The 22,097-nt window shown below is 45.6% G+C and overlaps 1 protein-coding gene across 4 annotated transcripts; it reads right to left on the reverse strand.

The window, feature by feature from the left end:
* Positions 1-1,756: 1,756 nt before the first annotated feature.
* On the reverse strand, positions 1,757-14,694 carry CFAP298 (cilia and flagella associated protein 298). 4 transcript variants are annotated; one of them, NM_001350328.1, is given in 7 exon segments: positions 1,757-2,141; positions 2,440-2,535; positions 3,329-3,460; positions 4,293-4,451; positions 7,824-7,891; positions 10,014-10,181; positions 13,439-13,960. In NM_001350328.1, coding segments are annotated over 7 exon segments (873 nt in total). In that variant the 5' UTR covers positions 13,578-13,960; the 3' UTR covers positions 1,757-2,030.
* Between the last annotated feature and the right edge of the window lie 7,403 nt (positions 14,695-22,097).

Raw genomic sequence — 22,097 nt, forward strand, 5'->3', positions numbered from 1 at the left:
AAGCTACTCACATACTTCCTGAGATCTGTTGCACCCAAACACACCAAGCTCAGAGAGGCTTTTGAGGCAGACAAGGGCAGGGAGAGAGGATGGTTCTTCTCGCATGGGTATTTAAGGAGTGTAGTGTCATGCGTGAGTGACTTTTTGGTTAGTAAGTTCTGCTGATTACACGAAGCAGTGGGATAACTATCATGGCCAAAAGAGTATTCCTACTGCAGGCTCAGTAAGACTTTCTAATGATATTGAAGTAGTAGTTCCCTGAGAAGAGCTACTATGATCACATGGCTTGGTTAACTGTTTCTTACAAGTCTGAGCATGAATTTAACACACACGAACTATACATTGACAAAGACAGGATGCTCCTGAAATAAAATCACAGCATCTTATTGCATATACTACATCATCCAAGGTCAAAACCTTTTCATAGAGACATTTAAAACTATAACCAAGTAAAAGAGAAAATAGATGCAAATTTGCTTTTACAAAATTTGAAAATCAACCAAAAGAGTAAGGCACAAGATGCAGTCAGCTACAAAGCACTTCGGAGAACAGCGCTCTGCTCTCAGGTCTGGGACCCACCCCCTGGGCAAGGCCGCCTGGCAGCAGGCAGGAACCAAACCCCTGCCACCTCCACTCACTCCCAGGGTTCCTCTTTGCAGGATGGTGGGGAGCGCAGGCACCAAGGCAGGAAGGCCAGGGCAGGAAGATGCCCCGCGTCCTTCACTTTCCCTCAGTGTGAGCACACCAAGTTCCCTCTAACCAGGAGAACAGGACCCTAGGCACCAAAAGTCAAGCATGAGGGAACGTCTGGGCCATTGCTGGTTGCCACAGGCAGTCTGGCAGGTGTCTTTCAGATGCTAAAGTGCCAGGGTTTGCAGGATACTTGGATGGTTTACAGTGATGATGAGTTGGAGTCTTTAAACTCAATGGTGTCCTAGATACTCAGTTAGGATGATAGTGATCCCATCCATCCCGTGGTTGGTCACTGAGCTGCGTACGAAGCTGGCCTAGAATCAGACCCCGCATCCATAGGGAGAAATCATCACCCTTTACCGGGATCTGGATTTGTTTTCAGGATCTATTCTCATGAAGGAGACTTGAGAAGCTGAGAAACTCCAGAAGAATTTAAGTTTCAAAGTCAGATGAGTTTGCTACTCAACCTTCATCATAGTTGTAGCTTTCGCTCCCAGAATACAAGGCCAGAGAGGCACCAACCAGGAGGCAAACTTCACCTTCAAGGCCAGGCAACGCCTGGCTACAGTCAGACCCCGCAGCAGGGTTAGAGAAGCCTCTCCAGCAAGGCTGGGAGTTCGGCTTCCAATAGATCTACAAAGAGGGCCAGGAGAAAAAGCACGCTGAGTGCCTGGCGGCATCTAGTGGTCACTGCCAGTCATCAGCTTTCCTCCAATAAACCAGTTATCATGAGAATATAAAACAATCAGGAAGAAAAAAAAGTGTAGTTTTTTTTTTTTTTTTTTTTTTGAGACAAGAGTTTCGCTCTGTTGCCCAGGATAGAGTGCAGTGGCAGTGATCTTGGCTCACTGTAAGCTCCACCTCCCGGGTTCACGCCATTCTCCTGCCTCAGCCTCCCGAGTAGCTGGGACTATAGGCGCCTGCCACCATGCCCGGCTAATTTTTTGTATTTTTAGTAGAGACGGGGTTTCACCGTGTTAGCCTGGATGGTCTCGACCTCCTGACCTCGTGATCTGCCTGCCTCGACCTCCCAAAGTGCTGGGATTACAGGCGTGAGCCACCGCGCCCGGCCAAAAGTTTAGTATTTTATCAAAGAAAACCATGACATACTAAATAGTCCTGAAACAAAAACGATTTACACATTTTCTTCTGACTAGGTATTTATTAAGTTCTAAAACCTTGAATAACTGCTATTTTAAAAATTCACACTAAAAGAAAACTAGAAATGTTAACACCTTTAACAGAGGGCAGTAAGTGGCCTTTTTTTTTTTTTTAATTATAATTGCCTAGGAGAAAGGTGAGCTAATCTCTTTGGAAGTGTCATCAGCTGGTGAACTTCATCTTGGTCTCCACTTTATGTCTTTCACTCCATGAAAATGTCTTTTCAAAGCAGTGTTATCCGCCCATGGTGAGTTTAAATAGGCATCATCATCATTTTCTTCCAATCTCTGGAAATAAGTATGTTTTATTCAGGCAGGCATTTCAGGAAAGTGTTTTGCACATAAAGGGACTGAAGAAAGAGTCCATGACTGACCTCCCCTTCTCCCTGCCCTCTAGGAGCAGGACACTGCCATGTCTAACACCAGGGGACACCTGGCAGGACCCCGACACACCTGCAGACAGAAGCTCTAGAAAGACCCCTCCCCGGCATTCTGCAGAGCTCACTGCTCCCCAGCAGCCCCAGGTAAGGCACACAGGCTATGTGTGGGCACCAGCACTGCAGAAAGCCCATCTGTCCCCCGCTACCTTGAGCTCCTCTTGTCTTCTGTGATAGTACAGCATCAGCTGCTTCTGCTCCTCACTGCTAATAATAGGCTCTCGGGCTGGAGCTCCCTGTCCCCTCTGCAAAGAGGAGAGCAGAGCAAATTGTGGATTAAGGTGTTCTTAGAGTGACAATCCTGAAGTTACAACAAATGTTTTACGATTGCCTTTGCCGGCTACTAAAGATAAACAGGTCCCCCATGTCTGATCACCCGAAGTGAAGCATCAAGGGAAGCCTTGGTCTTGAGCAGCCCTGAGCCCTGGACTCTCACTGTGTGGAGACCAGAGGCTGCACGATGCCATCTCTGTCTTGACCATTCCCAAGGCAGACACTGCAGGCAGGTCCAGTGGGAAAGGGAGGATGCTCAGAGCCACGGACTCTGGATCTACATATGGTGGAGGGCCCCATTTCCCCAAAATCACAGCCTAGTGACGTAGGAGCACCCACAAAACCAAGGCGGCCCCTCAGGTTACAGCGCTACACGATGTCCTTCAAAGGTCTCGAACCTTTCCTCCTCCCCCTCCTGTACACAGCATCAGCAGTTTGAAAAAGCCTGAAATCAGTGTCAGGCGAAATTTTACATTTCAAGGAACATATCTGTTTACTTGCAGCCCTATTTTTACGCTTGAAATTAACATAGTATATTTCCTCTCCCCCACATATTAAAACAAACTCTAGATATTGCTAATCAATCCATATTTTCTTCCAGTTTTTGTTGGTGTGCAGGAAGAGGATATTTTTAGTTTAAACCCGAGCCAATAAGATTAAAATATTTGTACCAGTAGTTTAAATCTTTCGGATTCACTGTACATTTTTATCAGTTTGAAGGGAAATAACAAAAACTACTGACACATTAAAGCAAAAAGTACTTACTTGCTGAATCTTGGCGATAATTTTGGTTTTTTCATTCTTCCCCACGTAGTCTGAAAGCTTCTTCGTTCTTCTCAGCTCCTTGGCTGCCCACCACAGCTGCGCCTCTGCCTCTTTAATGACGTTGAGCCCTGCCTGGGGCCAATCGTAAGAATGGCTTGACTGTGTGTTCCCACCCAGGGGGCAGAGCCCAGCTGAGCCCCTCCCAGCAGGGGGCAGGGGACAGATTTCTCCCCGTGCTCACCATGGGAAGCCTGACTCCCCCACCTCACTCTAAGTCCTTGCTGACTTTAGTACCTTCCCTGTTAAGTTTCCACTCATGCCCTGACTCAGTTAACTTCCTCCTCTGGACAACAGGGAGATCCTATCTCATTTGCACCTTGATCCATATAGTTCGTCTTAGACGGATCTGTAGGCCACTGCCAGGGAAGGGCACTGGCATCGTGCTGGGTGTTTAAATCGAGGTATAAAGGGGCTGCCTGTTTACTTCTGCATATTTCATTTATTTAACATGGCTTAGACAAAGAATATTGTCCAATAGGATAAGAAGTGAGAAAACCCAAGGAAAATGGAACATGAGGGTCAGAAAATAACACGAAGCAACAGGTAAGACTAGAAACACAAATTTCCATGCAAAGGGACTGATGCATTTGGGTAGAAATAGGAAGAAATTAGGTAGCTGGCTTCCTAGCAGCCAAAGACAGTGGAAATGTTTGCAGTCACTCCTGATGAGCGGCCTCACAAACTGCGTCCACTGCCTCCTGTGTGTGGGGCCAAACCCCTCACTCATGAGTACCCACTCTCAGGGGCTGCTCCTGAATTCAGAACTCTGCTCTGAAGCAGGGCATAGCAAACCTGAAAGCTGTGTAGGGAGCAAAACACTACATCCAGAAGAGGGGCATCAAATCTTAAGGGCTTTAGGGGCCAGGAACTCAACCTCCAGAGTACCCACTCACAAACTACGTACCTGTGTTCCCGACAAGTCTTCCTTATTTTCAAACTCCATGCGGATGGGATCATACGGTGGCAACCCCATGGGATAAACAATCATCACCGCGCCTCGAAGCTGGTCCAAGGCATCTTTCACCATCTCCATGGTAACACAGATACCGGCTTCCACTTGTTTCTGCAAGCAGAAAGCCATCGTTATCTACAGTGTGGCTAATCACTTCCATAAATTCGATCAAGATCTTGTACAAGACCCTTGCCAGATACTGCCAGAGCAACAAAAAGAAATCAAACAGTTCTTGCTCCCAGAGTGACTACCATCTATTTCAGGGGCTGAGCGAAGCACACCGTGGCCTGTATTATAAAGCAGACGGTGAGCAGCACTGAGCATGGAGTACAATGAAGTGCAAAGAATTCTCAAAGGAGAAAGAGCCCAATGCTGGCAGCACAGATGGCGGTGAGGATGGGGAGATACGGCAGGGGGAGCAGGCACCGCAGGTGGGCCTCGAAATGCAGATGGGCTGAAAAGGTACAGATGGCAGCAGGTGCTTCAGGACAAGCTGAAACAAAGAAAAGCAGGCGCCAGCCCCCTCAGCATGGGGCAGGAAGGAGAGGAGAAGATGAGGCCAGCTCTAGCTGGATCAGCTGAAGTTTGTTTTTGAATGGCCACAAAAGCCAGGCTGAAGAGTTCACGTTTCCTCTGTTAGGCCACGGGAAGCGACTGCCTTTTCTGGGAAGGAGTGGTAATGTTGAGAGATTTATCTTGTAGCTGATATAGAACAGACCTAGTTGGCCAGATGTGGTGGCTCACACCTTATGTAATCCCAGCACTTTGGGAGGCCGAGGTGGGCGAATCACCTGAGGTCAGCAGTTCGAGACCAGCCTGGCCAACATGGCAAAGCCCTGTCTCTACTAAAAATACAAAAATTAGCTGGGCGTGGTGGCAGGTGCCTGTAGTCCCAGCTACTCAGCAGGCTGAGGCAGGACAATTGCTTGAGCCTGGGAGGCAGAGGTTGGAGTAAGCCAAAATCATGCCACTGCACTCCAGCTTGGGCAACAGAATAAGACTCTGCCTCAAAAAAAAGAACAGACCTAGTTGGAGGGAGACCAGGTAGCAGGCTCTGAAGAGTACAGAGGAAGGTGTGATGAAATAACAAATATATCTGGTCTTTGCTACTCAGTTCCAGGCACAGAGCTCCAAAACTCTTGGAATTTCCTGAGTGACAGGAGTGTCTTGTTATTTATAACGAGCCCCTTCTCACCATACCTGAGCTTGTGCTAATACAGTAACCTGTAGTCAGCGCTGGGTTTCATGGAAGGGGCTGGCCGTGCCTGGGAGACCAAGCACATAATTAGAGGGTTGGAGCTTTCGGCCTCACTCCCTTCCTCCACCTCCAGGCGCTAGAGGTTGGGATCAAACACGTGGCCAGTGGTTTAAGCCATCATGCCTACTGAACAAAAACGCTATAAAAATCCCAGACATCATGGCTCAGTGAAGCTTCCTGATTGGTGAAGACGTTGATGTGCCGGGTGACACACATCAGTGGGGGCGTTGTGGGAAGCTCCAAATTTGTAGTCAAGCTGGACACAAGTATGGGTGGCCTGGGGACCTCACGTGCAGCTGGTGTCTGAAATAAGAGGAGTCTTGTTGGTGATCTCGCCCTTTAACTTTTGGGTCTGATGCTAACTCCAGGCAGTTAGTGTCAGAATTGAAGGATCTGCCCTTGACCTGTGGGGTCTGTGCTGTCTCTGAGTAGTTAGTGTCAGAACGGAATTGAATTGACTGGCAGGACCCCCAGTGGGCATGAGAATGCAAAAGGCTACAGGAGAGCCTTAAAGAAAGCCACAGCTGTGGAAGTGAAAGGAAGAGGTGGACTTAAGAGGCATCATGGGAGCAGACGGTACAGAACCCCACTTCAAACCTAGAGGTGACAGAAGGGAGAAGTGTTGAAGATGACACTGAGGATTTGCCCTATAAAACCAAGACACTGTGGTTCTGTTACTGGAAACAGAGAAGCTCATAGGAGGTGCTGATTCTCAGGGACAGAACAGAGAGGGAGAGGAGTGAGGAAGCAAAGAGCTCATTTCTAGAAAACTGGACTTCAAAGTGCTGACTGGGTGTTCAGATAGAATCATCTCACAACCAGCTGGAAATTCAGGTTGGAAGTGAAGCAAGATGTCAGGGGGAAAGGATGGAAGCTTCAGAGTTATCTGCAGAGGGTGGAATTTGCATTTGGCAGAGTAGATAAGATACTGAGAGAGGAAGAAGACCAAGGATAAAAAGTACTTTGAGAAGTACACAGGCAAAGGGGAGAAGTGAGGCGACCGAGAGAGGAGTTCCACAGCAAAGTGTGGGGAGAAGGGTGCAGAACAACAGCCAGACCACTGTTTTCTTGCCATGGCCTGAGACGTGCTCACATGCCTAGATGCCATCACCACGCAAACGACGGGCTCAACCAGGGCCTCTCCTGTAGAGCTTCAAAAAGCCTTTCCTATATTAACAGGCACAGAGCTTCAGGGCAGCCTTTGCTGAGGCTCTTCAAAGATTAGTCAAAAGCTTGGTAAGTTTGAGAAATATTGGTTTAAAAATAACAGTTCTGCTGAGCAAACCAGGAGAAGCAGAAGAAAAAGTGGTTATCAGTCGAGAGACTTGCAGTTGAGAGTGGTAGCAACTACTATCACCAACACACAAATACAAGCAACAGATACAGATACTACTTCTTTCAATAGCCTTAAATTCTCTTCCTCCAGATACACATTATCTGTATATCAATGGTATAAATTTACGCTCCTCCCTCTATAAACTAGCCTTTGTATAAAATGCTGAAGACAATTACAAAAAACCGATTTATATCAAATACATATTAAGTCAATCAAGTGTCTGGAGAGCTACTCGATGGCCACAATATTCAAATCTCCCCTACTTAACTTTGTTAAGTTCTTCAAAAAGGTAAAAGAAATGAAATCAACATTTGTATTATACATATTTGTATTATACATGAACCTATATTTACATAAGCCAACAAAAATTTGTGTCTGCCTGGAGGAACGGAGAGGCCTCTGGGCAACCGTCAGGATTATGAAAGGAAAAGCTACGGCCTACCCCAAATACGCTTGTTTCCTTTGCCTCCGGAAGGCTGAAAGAGAAGGCTGGCTGAGAGGCAACTCTGGAAGCCAGAGTTGGAGTTTTATCTCAAAAGACAAGTTTTAGGCCGGGCGCGGTGGCTCATGCCTGTAATCCCAGCACTTTGGGAGGCCAAGACAGGCGGATCACCTGAGGTCAGGAGTTCGAGACCAGCCTGACCAACATGGAGAAACCCCGTCTCTACTAAAAATACAAAATTAGCTCGGCATGGTGGTGCATGCCTGTAATCCCAGCTACTCGGGAGGCTGAGGCAGGAGAATTGCTTGAACCCAGGAGGTGGAGGTTGCGGTGAGCCGAGATCGCACCATTGCACTCCAGCCTGGGCAACAAAAGCAAAATTCCATCTCCAAAAAAAAAAAAAAAAAAAACCCGACAAGTTTTAGTGCATCATTTAAAAAAGCCAACCTTAGATATTATTGCTTTGGCTTCTTCTATAGTCTTCTTTAACACTTGCTTCATCTTCTCATTTGGAGCTATAAAAATAGAAGGGAGAGAGGGAGAAAGAGCTGTCAAATACAAAGCCTCTTCTGAAATACCTCAATCCCCTCTGTCTGAGTCAGGGGGTAAATGAACTGAGAGAGAGTGCGAGTGTGGAATTTAGGGAAGAGAAGCAAGAAACCTGGCTGCCGGAAGTTAGGTGAAGACCTCTCCCCAACAGCAGAGACCTGGAGTGTGCTTTACGCAAAGTGGCAAAGGCTACAAAAAACAGAAATGCATGTCGTTGGGTAAACAGGGCCCGTGAACTTTTTCTGGAAAGGGCCAGAGAGTAAAATTTGAGGCTTTGCAGGCCACACAGTCTTGTTGGGTGGGATAACTCAGCTCTGCCACGTAGCACAAGAGCAGACAATACTTAAATAATTGGGGTAGCTGCATCTCCATACAATTTTATTTACAATAGGCAACTGGCTAAATTTGGCCTGTAGCCCATAATTTGGTGACCCCTAGATCAGGAAAAAATAATAACTTGAAAGCTTAGAAGCGAAAAAAAAAAAAAAAAAAAAAAAAGAAGATGGAATGCCCAAACCTAGGGAAAATGGGGCAAGTTGAAACCATACATTCCTAGTAAATAACAGTATTAATTAGACATTGAAAATATTAGAAATACAAGATTGTATTATAATAGAAGTGGTTAGGCTGGGTGTAGTGGCTCACGCCTGTAATCCCAGCACTTTGGAAGGCCAAGATGGGTGGATCACCTGAGGTCAGGAGTTCGAGACCAGCCTGGGCAACATGCTGAAACCCTGTCTCTACAAAAAATAAAAAAATTAGCCGGGCATGGTAGCAGGCATGTATAATCCCAGCTACTCTGGAGGCTGAGGGAGGAGAATCGCTGGAATCCGGGAGGCAGAGGTTGCAGTGAGCCGAGATTGCGCCACTGCACTCCAACCTGGGTGACAGAGTGAGACTCTGTCTCAGAAAAAAAAAAAAAAAAAAAAAAGGTGGTTAATTTAAGAACATATTACATATTGGTTTAATGATGAATAATGAACTGTTAACTGGTTCTCGTATTTTTTTTCCTCATCTTACCACATCTTCTTAAGAAAGATGTGGAAGACAACCATTTTTCAGGTTAACATTGAAAGGAAAAATACTAGGAATTCTTACTATCCCTGATATTTAAAAAAATGTATTTTTGAGCTGCTAAAGGCCTTGCAGGAATACTGTTCTTTTACTCCTAACAGTGTTTTAGGGCTGTTCAATTACAGTGTTTTAAATGGAGCTTTTAATGCAGGTTAAAAAGAATAAGCTATCAAAAAGGATTATCATCAATTCCACATGATCAGCCAAACACTGAAAGGAGAGGAATTTCCTCAGTGTTTTGCCGTGTACTGAAGTGCTCTGCCCAGAGAGAAGCATGTCCTTGATCAGGGAAGTCCATGTGCTGACATGCTTTCCCTTTCCTCTTTCACACAGTCCATCTCGAAAGATCCCCCAACATTTGCGAACAGTAACAAAACACAACGCTGAATACATTGCAGTGAGGACCTGCCAACAATTATTAGGTGGAAACACATGAAATTGCCAATACTCAACCATTTTTGAGCTACAGAAGGGAAAGGGTCATTTCATCTGGTTCATCGAATACATATAAAAGCAAGCTGCAACTTATTAAAGAGCAAGACAAAAGCTTCCTTTATCTACCTAATTCATCCTAGATTAGAGTTTTACAACAGGAGCTACAGAGTACAGTATTTTGTAAGTTTGTAGAGAAATGATGAGGTCAATTTTTAAACGTAAAGAACTGCTTTCTCACACCTGTAATCCCAGCAATTTGGGAGGCCGAGACCGGCAGATCATCTGAGGTCACGAGTTCGAGACCAGCCTGGCCAACATGGCAAAACCCCATCTCTACTAAAAATACAAAAATTAGTCAGGCGTGGTGGCACATGCCTGTAGTCCCAGCTACTCAAGAGGCGGAGGCAGGAGAATCGCTTGAACCTGGAAGACAGAGGTGGCAGTGAGCTGAGATTGCGCCACTGCACTCCAGCCTGGGCTAGAGCAAGACTCCGTCTCAAAAAAAAAAAAAAAAAAAGGAACTGTTTTCATACTTATGCCTGTATCAAGCATGCACATAGAAGAGAAATCCTCACTTACCTTGCCCATTCCTTCGTCCAATATCATCCTTTTTAAATACTGCACCTCCGCTGGGTACACATTTTTCACCCCATTCATCCTTCAATTTCAATTCTTCAATCTGATCATCGGTCAGTCCTTGCATATTTGGAGGGAGAAATATGCCATGTTCGGCTAATTCTTCCATTTCTTAAAAATAAGTGAAAGACAGTATCACAATCATAACACCTCATACCCCATTGGAATGTAAGTTCCAAAGAGTCAGGGGTCTTGCCCATCTGGCTCACTATTTTGTGGAACAAACATTCATATGCCACTTGCTAAGTGCCAGGCCTGGGCTGGACCCTTGACAAAGAGTCACTGATCCATCCTCAGCCAACAGCACAGAGAGTTCAGGAGCTCACCCCATGTCCCAGGCAGTCGGCCTGTAGATTGAGTGCTCCAATCATTTGTGGTATGTTGTGTTTTCTGGAACTCAGGGAGGGCAAAATTACTATTCATTGAATGCCTGAATATATATTCACATGGGTTTTATGGTTTTCCGAGTGCACTCACATGGACTATCTCATTTAATTCAACCTTGTACATTCCCCCTACCTTCCTTAATTTACGATTGTATCATGTCAGGCTCGCTCAGATGACACATATGCAGCTGATATCTTTTTTTTTTTTTTTTTTGAGACAGAATCTCACTGTGTTACTCAGGCTGGAGTGCAGTGGCACGATCTCAGGCTCACTGAAACCTCCAACTCACGGGTTCAAGTGATTTTCCTGCCTCAGCTTCCTGAGTAGCTGGGATTACAGGCGTCCACCACCACGCCCAGCTAATTTTTGTATTTTAATAGAGACAGAGTTTCGCCATGTTGACCAAGCTGGTGTTGAACTCCTGACCTCAAGTAATCCACCTGCCTCGGCCTCCCAAAGTGCTGGGATTACAGGGATGAGCCACCGCGCCTGGCCTGAGACCTTCTATAAAACTTCATGTCAATGCTTCATAAATAATTTACACAAATCAGTGGGGAGGATTTAAAGCAGCTTATACCCCTCAAAGGTAGCAGAGATGGGACAAGGGACTTGGTTTTCTAGTATCATGTTCACTATTCAAATGCATGGCTATTTTTCCTAATTGTTATACATTCACCCCAAAACCAGTCCACATTTTAACCTTGCAAAATTGCCTTCCTTCCTTTCTCCCTCTCTCCTTCCTTCCTGTAAAGGAGGCACCTGGATCTCGGTGTTCCCATAATATTGTGTGAGGACATCACCTGACCTGAAAAAATACAGTATTATGAACAAATGGTGTAATTGAATGGGACGTTTATTGTCTCCCTCTCCACCACAGTCTAAGCTACTTAATTCTTGAAAATAAGGGAAAGTTAGACAACATCTATCACAGTTATCATCATAACACCTCACACCCCATTGGAATGTTAGCTTCCAGGGGTCAGGGGTCTTGCCCATCTGGCTCACTATTTTATGGAACAAACATTTATATGCCACTTGCTATGTGCCAGACCTGGCCTGGGCCTTTGACACGGGGGCATGGTACTGGTCTTATTCATCCTTGTCTTTTTTTTCTTTGAGACAGGGTCTCCCTCTGTCACCCAGGCAGGAGTGCAGTGGCGCGATCTCAGCTCACTGCAGCGATCTCAGCTCACTGCAGCATTGCCTCCCGGGTTCAAGCGATTCTCACGCCTCAGCCTCCCGAGTAGCTGGGACAACAGGCATGTGTCACCACGTTTTGTATTTTTAGTAGAGACTGGGTTTCACCATGTTGCCCAGGCTAGTCTAGAACTCCTAGGCTCAAGTGATCCGCCCGCCTCAGCCTCTCAAAGTGTCAGGATTACCCGTGTGAGCCACCACGCCCGGCCCCATCCTTGTCTTCTGAAGGCTGAGCACTGGTGCAGAATAAATACATGAATTTTAAGTTCACTAATGTGACTCTTAGCATTCAGCACATTTCCAATTTATAACGTTATAGGAAAAGAAGATGAATTCCTTTTCTCCTCAAATGCTTTAACTTAAAAATAACATTTAATATTGAGTTTGTGTTGGAAGCTCAATTAAGAAACTACACATAAGTTTCATGAAAAGAACCATGACCCTCAGGAATTTCTCCACGGTGCAAAACTCACATATTCATATAATGTAATCAATACATTTCATAATAAATCACATATTCATGCAATTTAATAAATCACATAAATGAATATACTATTTATTGCAAATAGTTACGTTTGTATATTCTATATATACACGATAGTTATATAAATAGTAATATCCTAGACCGCATCAGGAAGTATCATCCCGTCAAGTTCAAAAACTATGCTGTCTAATGCGGCAGCTACTCGCTCCACTTGGCGATTTAAATTTATTTAAATTAAAATGAGCCAGACGCGATGGATCACACTTGTAATCCTAGCACTTTGGGAGGCGGAGGCAGGCGGATCACCTGAGGTCAGGCGTTCGAGACCAGCCTGGCCAACATGATGAAACCCCGTGTCCACTAAAGATACAAATATTAGCTGGGCGTGGTGGTGGGTGCCTGTAATCCCAGATACTTGGGAGGCTGAGGCAGGAGAATAGCTTGAACCCGGGAGGCGAAGGTTGCAGTGAGCAGAGATCGCGCCACTGCACTCCAGCTTGGGCAACAGTAAGACCCTGTCTCTCACACACACACATACCATATATATATATATATAATTTATTTATATTTATATATAATATTTATTTATATTTATATATAATATTTATTTATATTTATATATTTAATTAATTAAAATGCAAATGTAAAATTCGGTTGCCTGGCCGCACTAGCCACATTCCAAATGCTCTACGGCCACAAGTGGCCGGCGGCTGCCCAATGGACAGCACAGATGGGGGCCCTTCCACCGCCGGAAAGTTCTGCGGCAAAGCGGGTGCCCTGGAACCTGCGCGGGGTAGGGAGACGGCGCCGCAACGCAAGAGGCCGTTTCCAGGGCGGGGAAAGATCACCAAGGCTTCCTCAACTGTAAGGGGCCGTCCCAAAGCCAGGTGGCTCGCTGCTTTACATCGGGCGACTAAAAATAGTAAATTCAGCTTTTAAAAGCCCACCTAGTTCTCATCTCACCCCTCACACGTGATTAATTGCACTAAGTCTGCTGTTCAGCCCGGCCTTTCGGCTCCCTCCTCCCTCCCCAGCCCATTTCCACTTATTCGCAGCACCCCAAATCCTGGCTCCGAGAGGCACCTGGGCCCACCTCCCAGCCCGGGGTGTCAGACAGGCCGGATCTTCTCCGGTTCCTTATTCATCTCCGGTTAACCCTAGTGTCCCGTTTCAACCCCGGCTGCTGCAAATCTCTTCAATAATCTTCACAAACCTGACCCCTCGGCCCACCCTGCCCCTCTTTCTCCATCCCACGCCGGTCTCTCGATCTGTCCTGGATGGGCCCACCCGCGAGCCGCACCTGAGCAGAGGCGCTGCACCTTGAGCCGCCCATTATAGACCCGGGCCACCTGCACCGTGAGCTCCTCCAGCTCGGTGCTCCCAGGCGCCTGCAGCAGGAACTGGCTCTCGTCGCCCCGCTTCACGTGCAGCAGAACCATGGCGGTCCCGCCGAGGTACTGAGGCGGTGAGAAGGCCCGGGCTGCGTGGCCCGCGGGTCCTGCCGGCCGAGGGTCGCCTGATCGCCAGCAGCGGCGACGCACTAACAGTCGCTCAGAGTCCGGAATCCCACGCTCCCTAGACCGCGGTGAGCGGGGGAAACTGCACTCGCTCCCGGAAGTGGATGTTGCCAAGAGCAACAGTGAAGCAGAGTTAAAAAGAGCCGCCAGCTCAAGCTCAGAACCCGAGTGGGGGAGGCTGGGGTGCACCGAGGCCCAGCAATCCACGCCCGTACGGAGCTGCGGCCGGGGAAACCACCCACACAGTCTGAGAGGACAGCTGATTCTGAGCGGACCCGCGGAAGGAGATTCGCAGAGCCCCTTCCCGGAAGTGACTGTTGTCGGGGCAACTGCCAAAACACAGACCAAGTCGCTGAAGGGGAGGGCGGACCTCCCAATCGACTGGTCTGGGGCCCGAGATTTCCACTCAGGGAGATACGTGGGCTGAGATGGGAGTTACTAGATGAGGAACGGGAAGTACGGCAGGAACCACAATCGCCGAGTTCCGCAGCAGCCGCCCCACAACCGCTCCACATTCCAGCGTCCCTTCCGCCGCTTTCAGTCTCCACTTCCGGCAACGTTTCCACGCTGTTTCCGGCCTGGGAAAGTTTGGCGGCAGCGACCTAGAACTGAGTCTTGCTGTTCGCTGCTGTTTGCGCGGGTCAGCTTTTCAGGACGGAGGGGCCAGGGCGAGTGTCCGCACTTCTTCGTTCAGGTTGATTTGGATGGCGTTGCTAGGGTAGCTCCAGCGGCTCCTGCCAGAGCGACCCTCCCGGAAATATCCAGCCATCCTCCAGCGGACTCTTGCTGAAGGCAGTCGGCGTCAGTCGCTGTTTATTCCGGGCCCCACAGATCCAGAGTCACTGCACTCATGGAGCTTATATTTTAGTGTGACAAAAAGAAAACAAAAATAAATGGACAGGCCGGGAGCGGTGGCTCACGCGTGTAATCCCAACACTTAGGGAGGCCGAGGAGGGCGGATCACCTGAGGTCAGGAGTTCGAAAGCAGCCTGGCCAACATGGTGAAACCCCTTCTCTACTAAAAATACAAAAATTAGCCGAACGTAGTGGCGCGTGCCAGTAATTCCAGCTACTAGGGAGCCTGAGGTGGGAGAATTGCCTGAACCCGGGAGGCGGAGGTTGCAGTGAGCCTAGATCGCGCCATTACCCTCCAGCCTTGGCGACAGAGTGAGACTGTGTCTCAAAAATAATAAATAAACAAACGGACAATACAAATTCAAATACAGATCTAAAGAAAACTAAACAGGTTGTTGGACTTCTTATGTTTGATGGTCAGGGAATGTACACCTTCTGCGATATTGGGAGTAATATTATCGTCTCCCGCCCTGAATATTTAGAAAAATATCACAGTGGGGTGTACACCCCTGCGATATTGAGAGTAATGTCATCCTCTCCACCCAGGAAATTACTAACAAGGTCACGGGGGGGTGTACTCCCCCTGTGATATTGGGAGTAATGTTTTCCTCCCCAAACCTGGATGTTAGCAACAAGATAACAGAGGGGGTGTACACACCCTGCGATATTGGAAGTAATATGATCCTCTCCCCCCCGGATACTGGGAAAAATATCACAGCGCGGGTATACATTTCCTTCGCTGTTGGGAGTAATATCATTCTTTTCCTCTCTGGATATCAGGAACAATATCACAGGGGTGGTGTACGTTTCCTTCGATATGGGGAGTAATATCATCCTCTCCCCGTTGGGATACTAGGAACAATATCCCAGGGGGGTGTCCACCCTCTGCGATATTGGGAGTAATATCATCCTCTGTTTCCCCGGATATTAGACACAATATCACAAAAAGATGTACACCCCCTGCGATATTGGGAGTAAGATCATACTCTCCTTCCCTGGATATTAGAAAACAATATCATCAGGGGTGAACACCCCCTGCGATAATGGAAGTAATATTTTCTCTTTTTTTCTTTTCTTTTTTTTTTTTTTTTTTAACAGAGTTTCACTCTTGCTGCCCAGGCTGGAGTGTAATGGCATGATCTCGGCTCACTGCAGCCTCTGCCTCCCGTATTCAAGCGATTCTCCTGTTTCAGCCTTCCAAGTAGCTGGGATTACAGGCATGCGCTACCACGCCCGGCAAATTTTTTTTTTTTTTTTTTTTTGTATTTTTAGTAGAGACAGTGTTTCTCCATATTGGTCAGGCTGGTCTTGAACTCCCGACCTCAGGTGATCCGCCTGATTCAGCCTCCCAAAGTGCTGAGATTACAGGCGTGAGCGATCGCGCCCAGCCACCACTTAGCATTTTCATTTTACATTTGTTGAAGTTACAGATTTATACACACATTGATTGCTGCTTTATTATACACTTGCATATACATAAAATGGGAAATAGAAAAGAATAAAATGGGTACAATATCCCTAAAGTTTCACATTCCGAAACATTTTTTAAATATTTGCTTTTTAGAAATTTGTTTCAATTAAGAAACTGCGGTATACACACACAATAAAGTATTATTCAGCCTAAAAAGGAATAAAGTCCTCTCCGCTGCAGAAAAAATGGATGAGATTGCAGGTCTGTATGTTAAGTGAAATAAGCCAGGCACAGAATGACAAATATTACATGTCCTCACTTACGCGCAGGAACAAAAAAGAAAATCTTGGCCAGGTGGCTCAGGCCTGTAATCCCAGCTCTTTGGGAGGCCGAGTTGCACGGATTACTTGAGGCCAGGAGTTTGAGAGCCGCCTGGCCAACATGGTGAAACCCCGTCTCTACTAAAAACACAAACAATTAGCCAGGCGTGGTGACGCGTGCCTGTAGTCTCAGCTACTCGGAAGGCTGAGGCCCAAGAAGCGCTTGAACTCGGGAGGTGGAGGTTGCAGTGAGCCTGGACTGTGCCTGTATGCTCCAATCTGGGCAACAGAAAGAGACTCCATCACACACCTACACACAAAAGGAATCTCAGGAAGGTGGAGAGTATAAAGGGGGTTAGCAGACGCTAGGAAGAAAAGGGGTGGATGGGGAATGAGGAGAAGTGGATAATTGGGTCCCAAAATACAGAAAGATGGAGTAAGTGAGTTCTAGTGTTTGACAGTACAGTATGAAAATTTTAGTTCACAAGAATTTCTTGCATATTTCCAGATGCTTTGGTAAGAAGCTTCCTAACTTTCTCATTATGCTGGTTTTTAAGCTCTTGTCTTCTGCTCTTGAAATCATGCTGGTTTTTTGTTTTTTGTTTTGAGATGGAGTTTCGCTCTTCTTGCCCAGGCTGGAGTGTGACGGTGCAATCTTGGCTCACCACAACCTCTGCCTCCTGGGTTCAAGTGATTCTCCTGCCTCCACCTCCTGAGTAGCTGGGATTACAGGCATGCGCCAGCATGCCCAGCTAATGTTGTATTTTTAGTAGAGACGGGGGTTTCTCCCTGTCGGTCAGGCTGGTCTTGATCTCCTGACTTCAGGTGATGCGCCCGCCTTGGCCTCCCAAAGTGCTGGGATTACAGGCGTGAGCGACCACGCCCGGCCCATGCTGTATCCTTATCTGTTGTTTGTTGTTGTTTGTTTGTTTTTGAGCCCAGAAATAACTTCTCACCTATGTGTTCAAATGATTTTTAACATGAGTGCTAAGAAAGCTCATTGGTGGAAAAGCAGCCTTTTCAAGAAATGGTGTTGGAGAAACTTGATTTCCACATGCAGAAGAATGAAGGTGGACCCTATGTCACAGCAGGTGCAAAAATTAACACAAACTGGATCAAAGACCTAACCCCAAGTGCTAAAAGTATAATATGCCTCAAAGAAAACATTGGCCACACTTTCATGACATCAGATTGGGCAATGCTTTCTGGGATATGACACCAAAAGCATAGGCAACGAAAGAAAATTAGATTCCTTGGATTACATCTAAATGACAGACACTTTTGTGCATCAAAAAACACTGTGAACTGAGTGAAAAGATAACCCATGGATTCGGAAAAATATTTGCAAATCATATATCTGAAAAGAGGCTGATATCCATCATGTATAAAGAACAGCTAGAACTAAGCAACAAGAAACCCAAAGCATCCCATTAACAATGGTCAGAAGACTCGAGTAGACGTGTCCCTAAAGAAGATACAGCAATGGCCAATAAGCATCTAAGATGATGTTCAAAATCACTCATCACAGGGAAGTGCAAATCAAACCAATAATGTGATACCACACATTAGGATGGATATGATAAACAAACAAGCATTGGTGAGACTAGAGGGAAGTAGGAATGCTCGAATATGATTGGAGGGAATGTAAAACCGTGAAGGAACAGTGAAAATAGTATGGCGTGTACTGGAAAAATTAGAAACAGGATTATCAGATGTTCCTGCAGTTGCATTTGTGGGTACCTACGAAAAAGAATTAGAAGCCAGGAGTGGAAGAGATATTTGTACACCCGTATTCATAGCAGCATTATTCACAACAGCCAAAATGTGGAAGCAACCCGAGGGTTCGTGGACAGATGAATGTAAAAGCACACTGCAGTTCATTCATACAATGGAAGACTATTCAGCCTTCAAAAGGCAGGCACTTCTGGCACAGTGTACACCCACTGTGATATTTGAAGTAATATCTCCCTAAGATATGACAAAAAATATCAAAGGGTGGACCCCGTCTGTGACATCAAAAGTAACATCTCTTGTGGATATTCCGAATAATATCACTGGGGAGTGTGTATTGGGGAAGGGGGCCTGTGGGGAGAAAGTGTATGACTGAAGGCCTGGAAATGCCCAAAGCCAATCCCGGCTTCATAGGAAGACTGATAACTGATAGTGGATAGAAGGGGGATTGAGCCTTAGGGGGAAGATGTGTTATTATTTCTAGTACTGTTGAGACAGGGATCACCTAAACGCTGGATCAGGCAGTACTGGTCTGATTGGCAAATGTCTATCTCACCGGAAGGAGAGATGGGCTACTATGTTTTCTTAGCTCCTGACTGCCCGCCATAAGGTCATGCCCTTTCTCTTGAATCCAATTCTGTACCCATCAACTTCTTAAAATTTTACAGTATAGCCTTCCAGATAGAGAGCTACATGTCCACAAATTTACATATTTTACAGGGTCTCAATATAATTTTTAATAATATTGAGAAATGAAGAAAATCGTTGCATAAGAACCCACGTACTGACCATCCAGTTTTGTTTAAATATGTAGGTTAGTAATCATCTAGTGATTATTAAAATCACCACAGATCAAGCCCGTGCAGTATCTTTAAATTTGTCAGCCCTGGTATTCGTTGTCCTCATGACTTTATTATAACTGCATTCTGTTCAGCATTTTCTTTTTTTTGTTTTTTCTCTTTTTTTGAGACAGAGTCTCACTCTTGTCGCCCAGGCTGGAATGCAGTGGCTCATTGCAACTGCTGCCTCCTGGGTTCAAGCAATTCTCCTGCCTCAGCTTCCTGAGTAGCTGGGATTACAGGCGCCCGCCACCACGCCCAGCTAATTTTTGTATTTTTAGTAGAGACGGGGTTTTGCCATGTTGGCCAGGCTGGTCTCGTGACCTCAGGTGATCTGCTCGCTTCAGCCTCCCAAAGTGCTGGAATTATAGGCGTGAGCCACCACCTGGCCCTGTTCAGCATTTTCTTAAGGTCCTTTTCTTCTCATACAGGTCTTGTCTTAAATATCTGTGGTTAGCTCTTTCTTGGTGTGGTTTCAGCAATCATAAATCATGCAAAGCCTGTTGTCTTGCCCTCAGGCACCCAAGTGACTTCTGAATCTGAAGACCAAGATGACATCTGGTGTGGTCTTGTGAGTTTTGGCTGGTTTTCTCTTAGTGTTTTAGGTGCTGTTTCTTTTCTAGGATGAAGAGCATCTTATGACCATTTGTATCTGTTAAGCAATTCATCAGTGATTAACGTCCTGGTCTGGATAACTTATGAGTCATTCATGATGGCTGCTGGATGTCAGGCAGCCAGAAAGAAAAAGAGAAAATTTAACTCTATTGACTGCTTTTTTTTTTTGTCCTAATACACTACAGATACAGTTAAAGCCCCCACATACCTCTTTCTAATCCCATTCTCTTCTTCCCCTTCTCCAGAGGTAAATTGCTATTCTAAATTTGGTGTTTATCATTTCCATTGCATGTTTTTTATACCATTAACGTGTATGTACCCCTAAAAATATATCCTCTTGTGTATTTTAAATTTAATTTATTTGTTTATTGAGACAGTCTCACACTGTCACCCAGGCTGGAGTGCAGTGGTGCAATCTTGGCTCACTGCAACCTCCGCCTCTCAGGTTCAAGCGATTCTTCTTGCCTCAGCTTCCCAAGTGGCTGGCATTACAGGTGCCCGCCACCAAGCCCAGCTGATTTTTTTGTATTTTTAGTAGAGATGGAGTTTCACTATGTTGGCCTCGAACTCCTGACCTCGTGATCCGCCCGCCTTGGCCTCCGAAAGTACTAGGATTACAGGCATGAGCCACCGCGCCTGGCCTTTTAAATGTTATATAAATGGTGTCTTACTATTTTGTATCTTGCTTTATGGCTACACTGTGAGGTTTTCTCATATGTTCTTTTCACTCACTTATTTTCACTGTTGTCTACAATTCCACTGTATGACTATGCCACTCCACTCCCCTGTTGATGTTTATTTGTGGTTTTCACCATTACAAACAATGCCTCTCATGCTCCACAGGTCCTAGTTTCTCTAGAAGTCGGATTTCTTATTGATAGGGTATATGAATTTTACCTAACATTGTTAAATTGTTTTCTTGAGCTGATGTGCCAGTTTACCCTTTCACCAACCATGTAAGAGTTCCCCTCTCTCCATATAATTGGTAATCTTTGATATGGTCAGACATTTTTCTAACATTAATAAATTGGTGTTTTGATTTATACATCAGTTTCTTGTGAGTTTGCTTATTACATGCCTATCACCCTTGCTATAGTTTCTGGTCCTGCAGAGCTCAGAATCTGGCTGTGGGTCATGTAAAAACGATGAAAACTAAGCTACAGACTGGAGAAGTATCTGCAAACCACATATCCAATGAAAGATGAGTAGAATCTGGAATATGTAAATAGTCCTCAACTGTAAAAACAAAATCAATTTAGATGATGGGTAAAATACCACAGACACTTCACTGAATATCAGATGGCAAATAAGCACTTGAAAAGATCTTCAGGCTGGGCATAGTAGCTCACACCTATAAACCCAACACTTTGGGAGGCCGAGGTAGGCGGATCACCTAAGGTCAGGAGTTCGAGACCAGCCTGGCCAAAATGGTGAAACCCATCTCTATTAAAAACACAAAAAATTAACTGGGCATGGTGGCAGGCGCCTATAAGCCCCACTACTTGGGAGACTGAGGCAGGAGAATCGTCGGAACCCGGGAGGCGGAGGTTGCAGTGAACCAAGACTGTGCCACTGTACTCCAGCCTGGTTGACAGAGCAAGACTCTGTCTCAAAAAACAAAACAAAAACAAAATATTTTTATCATTAGCTGTTAAGGAAATGCAAATTGAAACCACAATGAAACATCCACTGCTATAATGGCTAAAATAAAAAATAGCGACACCACCAAATGAGGAAAAGGATGTGGAGAAGCTGGATTACTCATGCACTGCTGATGGGAATGTAAAAGGGTAGGCACTCCAGAAGAGTTTCAGTTTTTAAAAAACTGAAGCATGCCATTACCACATAACCAAGCAATTGCACTCCTGGGCATTTATCCCAGAGACATGAAAACTTATCTTCATAGCAGCTTTATTTGTGATAGCCACCAAACTGGAAACAACCCAAGTGTCCTTCAGTGGATGAATGGTTAAATAAACGGCGGTACATCCATACCGTGGAATATTATTCAGCAATAAAAAGGAACAGAGTACATGCAACCTAGATGAATCTGCAGAGAATTATGCTGAGTGAAAAAAGCCAACCTCAAAAGGTTACATACCATGATTCAATTTACGTAACATTCTTGAAGTGAGAAAATTATACATGCGGAGATCAGATTAGTGGTTGCCAGAGGTTAAGGGCAGGGGAAAAGGAGATGGGATGAAAGGGCAGTGGGAAAAGGGCAACATGAGGGCTCCTTATGGTGATGGAAATGCTCTGTATTGTTCATGTCTTGGTCATGCTCTGGTACTGTAGTTTTGCAAGCTGTTACCCATGGGGGCAAGTGGGTAAAGGGGTACACGGGGTCTCTGTATTATTTCTTATAACTCCATATTAACCTACAAGTATCTTAAAATGGTTTTTGTAAGCCAATAATTCTGTAACTTCTTAATAAAAGGTTAATGAACATTAAGAATTAAGGTAAGAATTTCAAATATCAATCAGACAGGCCTGTAGCCTTGGCTTTTTTTTTTTTTTTTTTTTTTTGAGATAGCGTCTTGGTCCGATGCCCAGGCTGGAGTGTGGTTATGTGATCACAGCTCACTCACCGCAGCCTCGATCTCCTGGGCTCAAGTGATGCCCCACCTCAAACTTCTGAGTAGCTGGGACTACAGGGACGCACCACCAT

The sequence above is a fragment of the Pan troglodytes genome, chromosome 22 (genome assembly GCF_028858775.2).
Source record: "Pan troglodytes isolate AG18354 chromosome 22, NHGRI_mPanTro3-v2.0_pri, whole genome shotgun sequence".
NCBI lineage: Eukaryota > Metazoa > Chordata > Mammalia > Primates > Hominidae > Pan > Pan troglodytes.

What these genes read in the sequence shown, in the direction of transcription:
- CFAP298 (XM_024352317.3), bottom strand. Translation starts at nt 13,577, where the DNA reads ATGGTTCTGCTGCACGTGAAGCGGGGCGACGAGAGCCAGTTCCTGCTG. An exon ending in CCAAAGCAATAATATCTAAG is followed by an intron (nt 4,452 to 7,823) that starts GTTGGCTTTTTT and finishes TTCTGCTTGCAG; the next exon opens with AAACAAGTGGAAGCCGGTAT. An exon ending in AAGACTTGTCGGGAACACAG is followed by an intron (nt 3,461 to 4,292) that starts GTACGTAGTTTG and finishes GATTGGCCCCAG; the next exon opens with GCAGGGCTCAACGTCATTAA.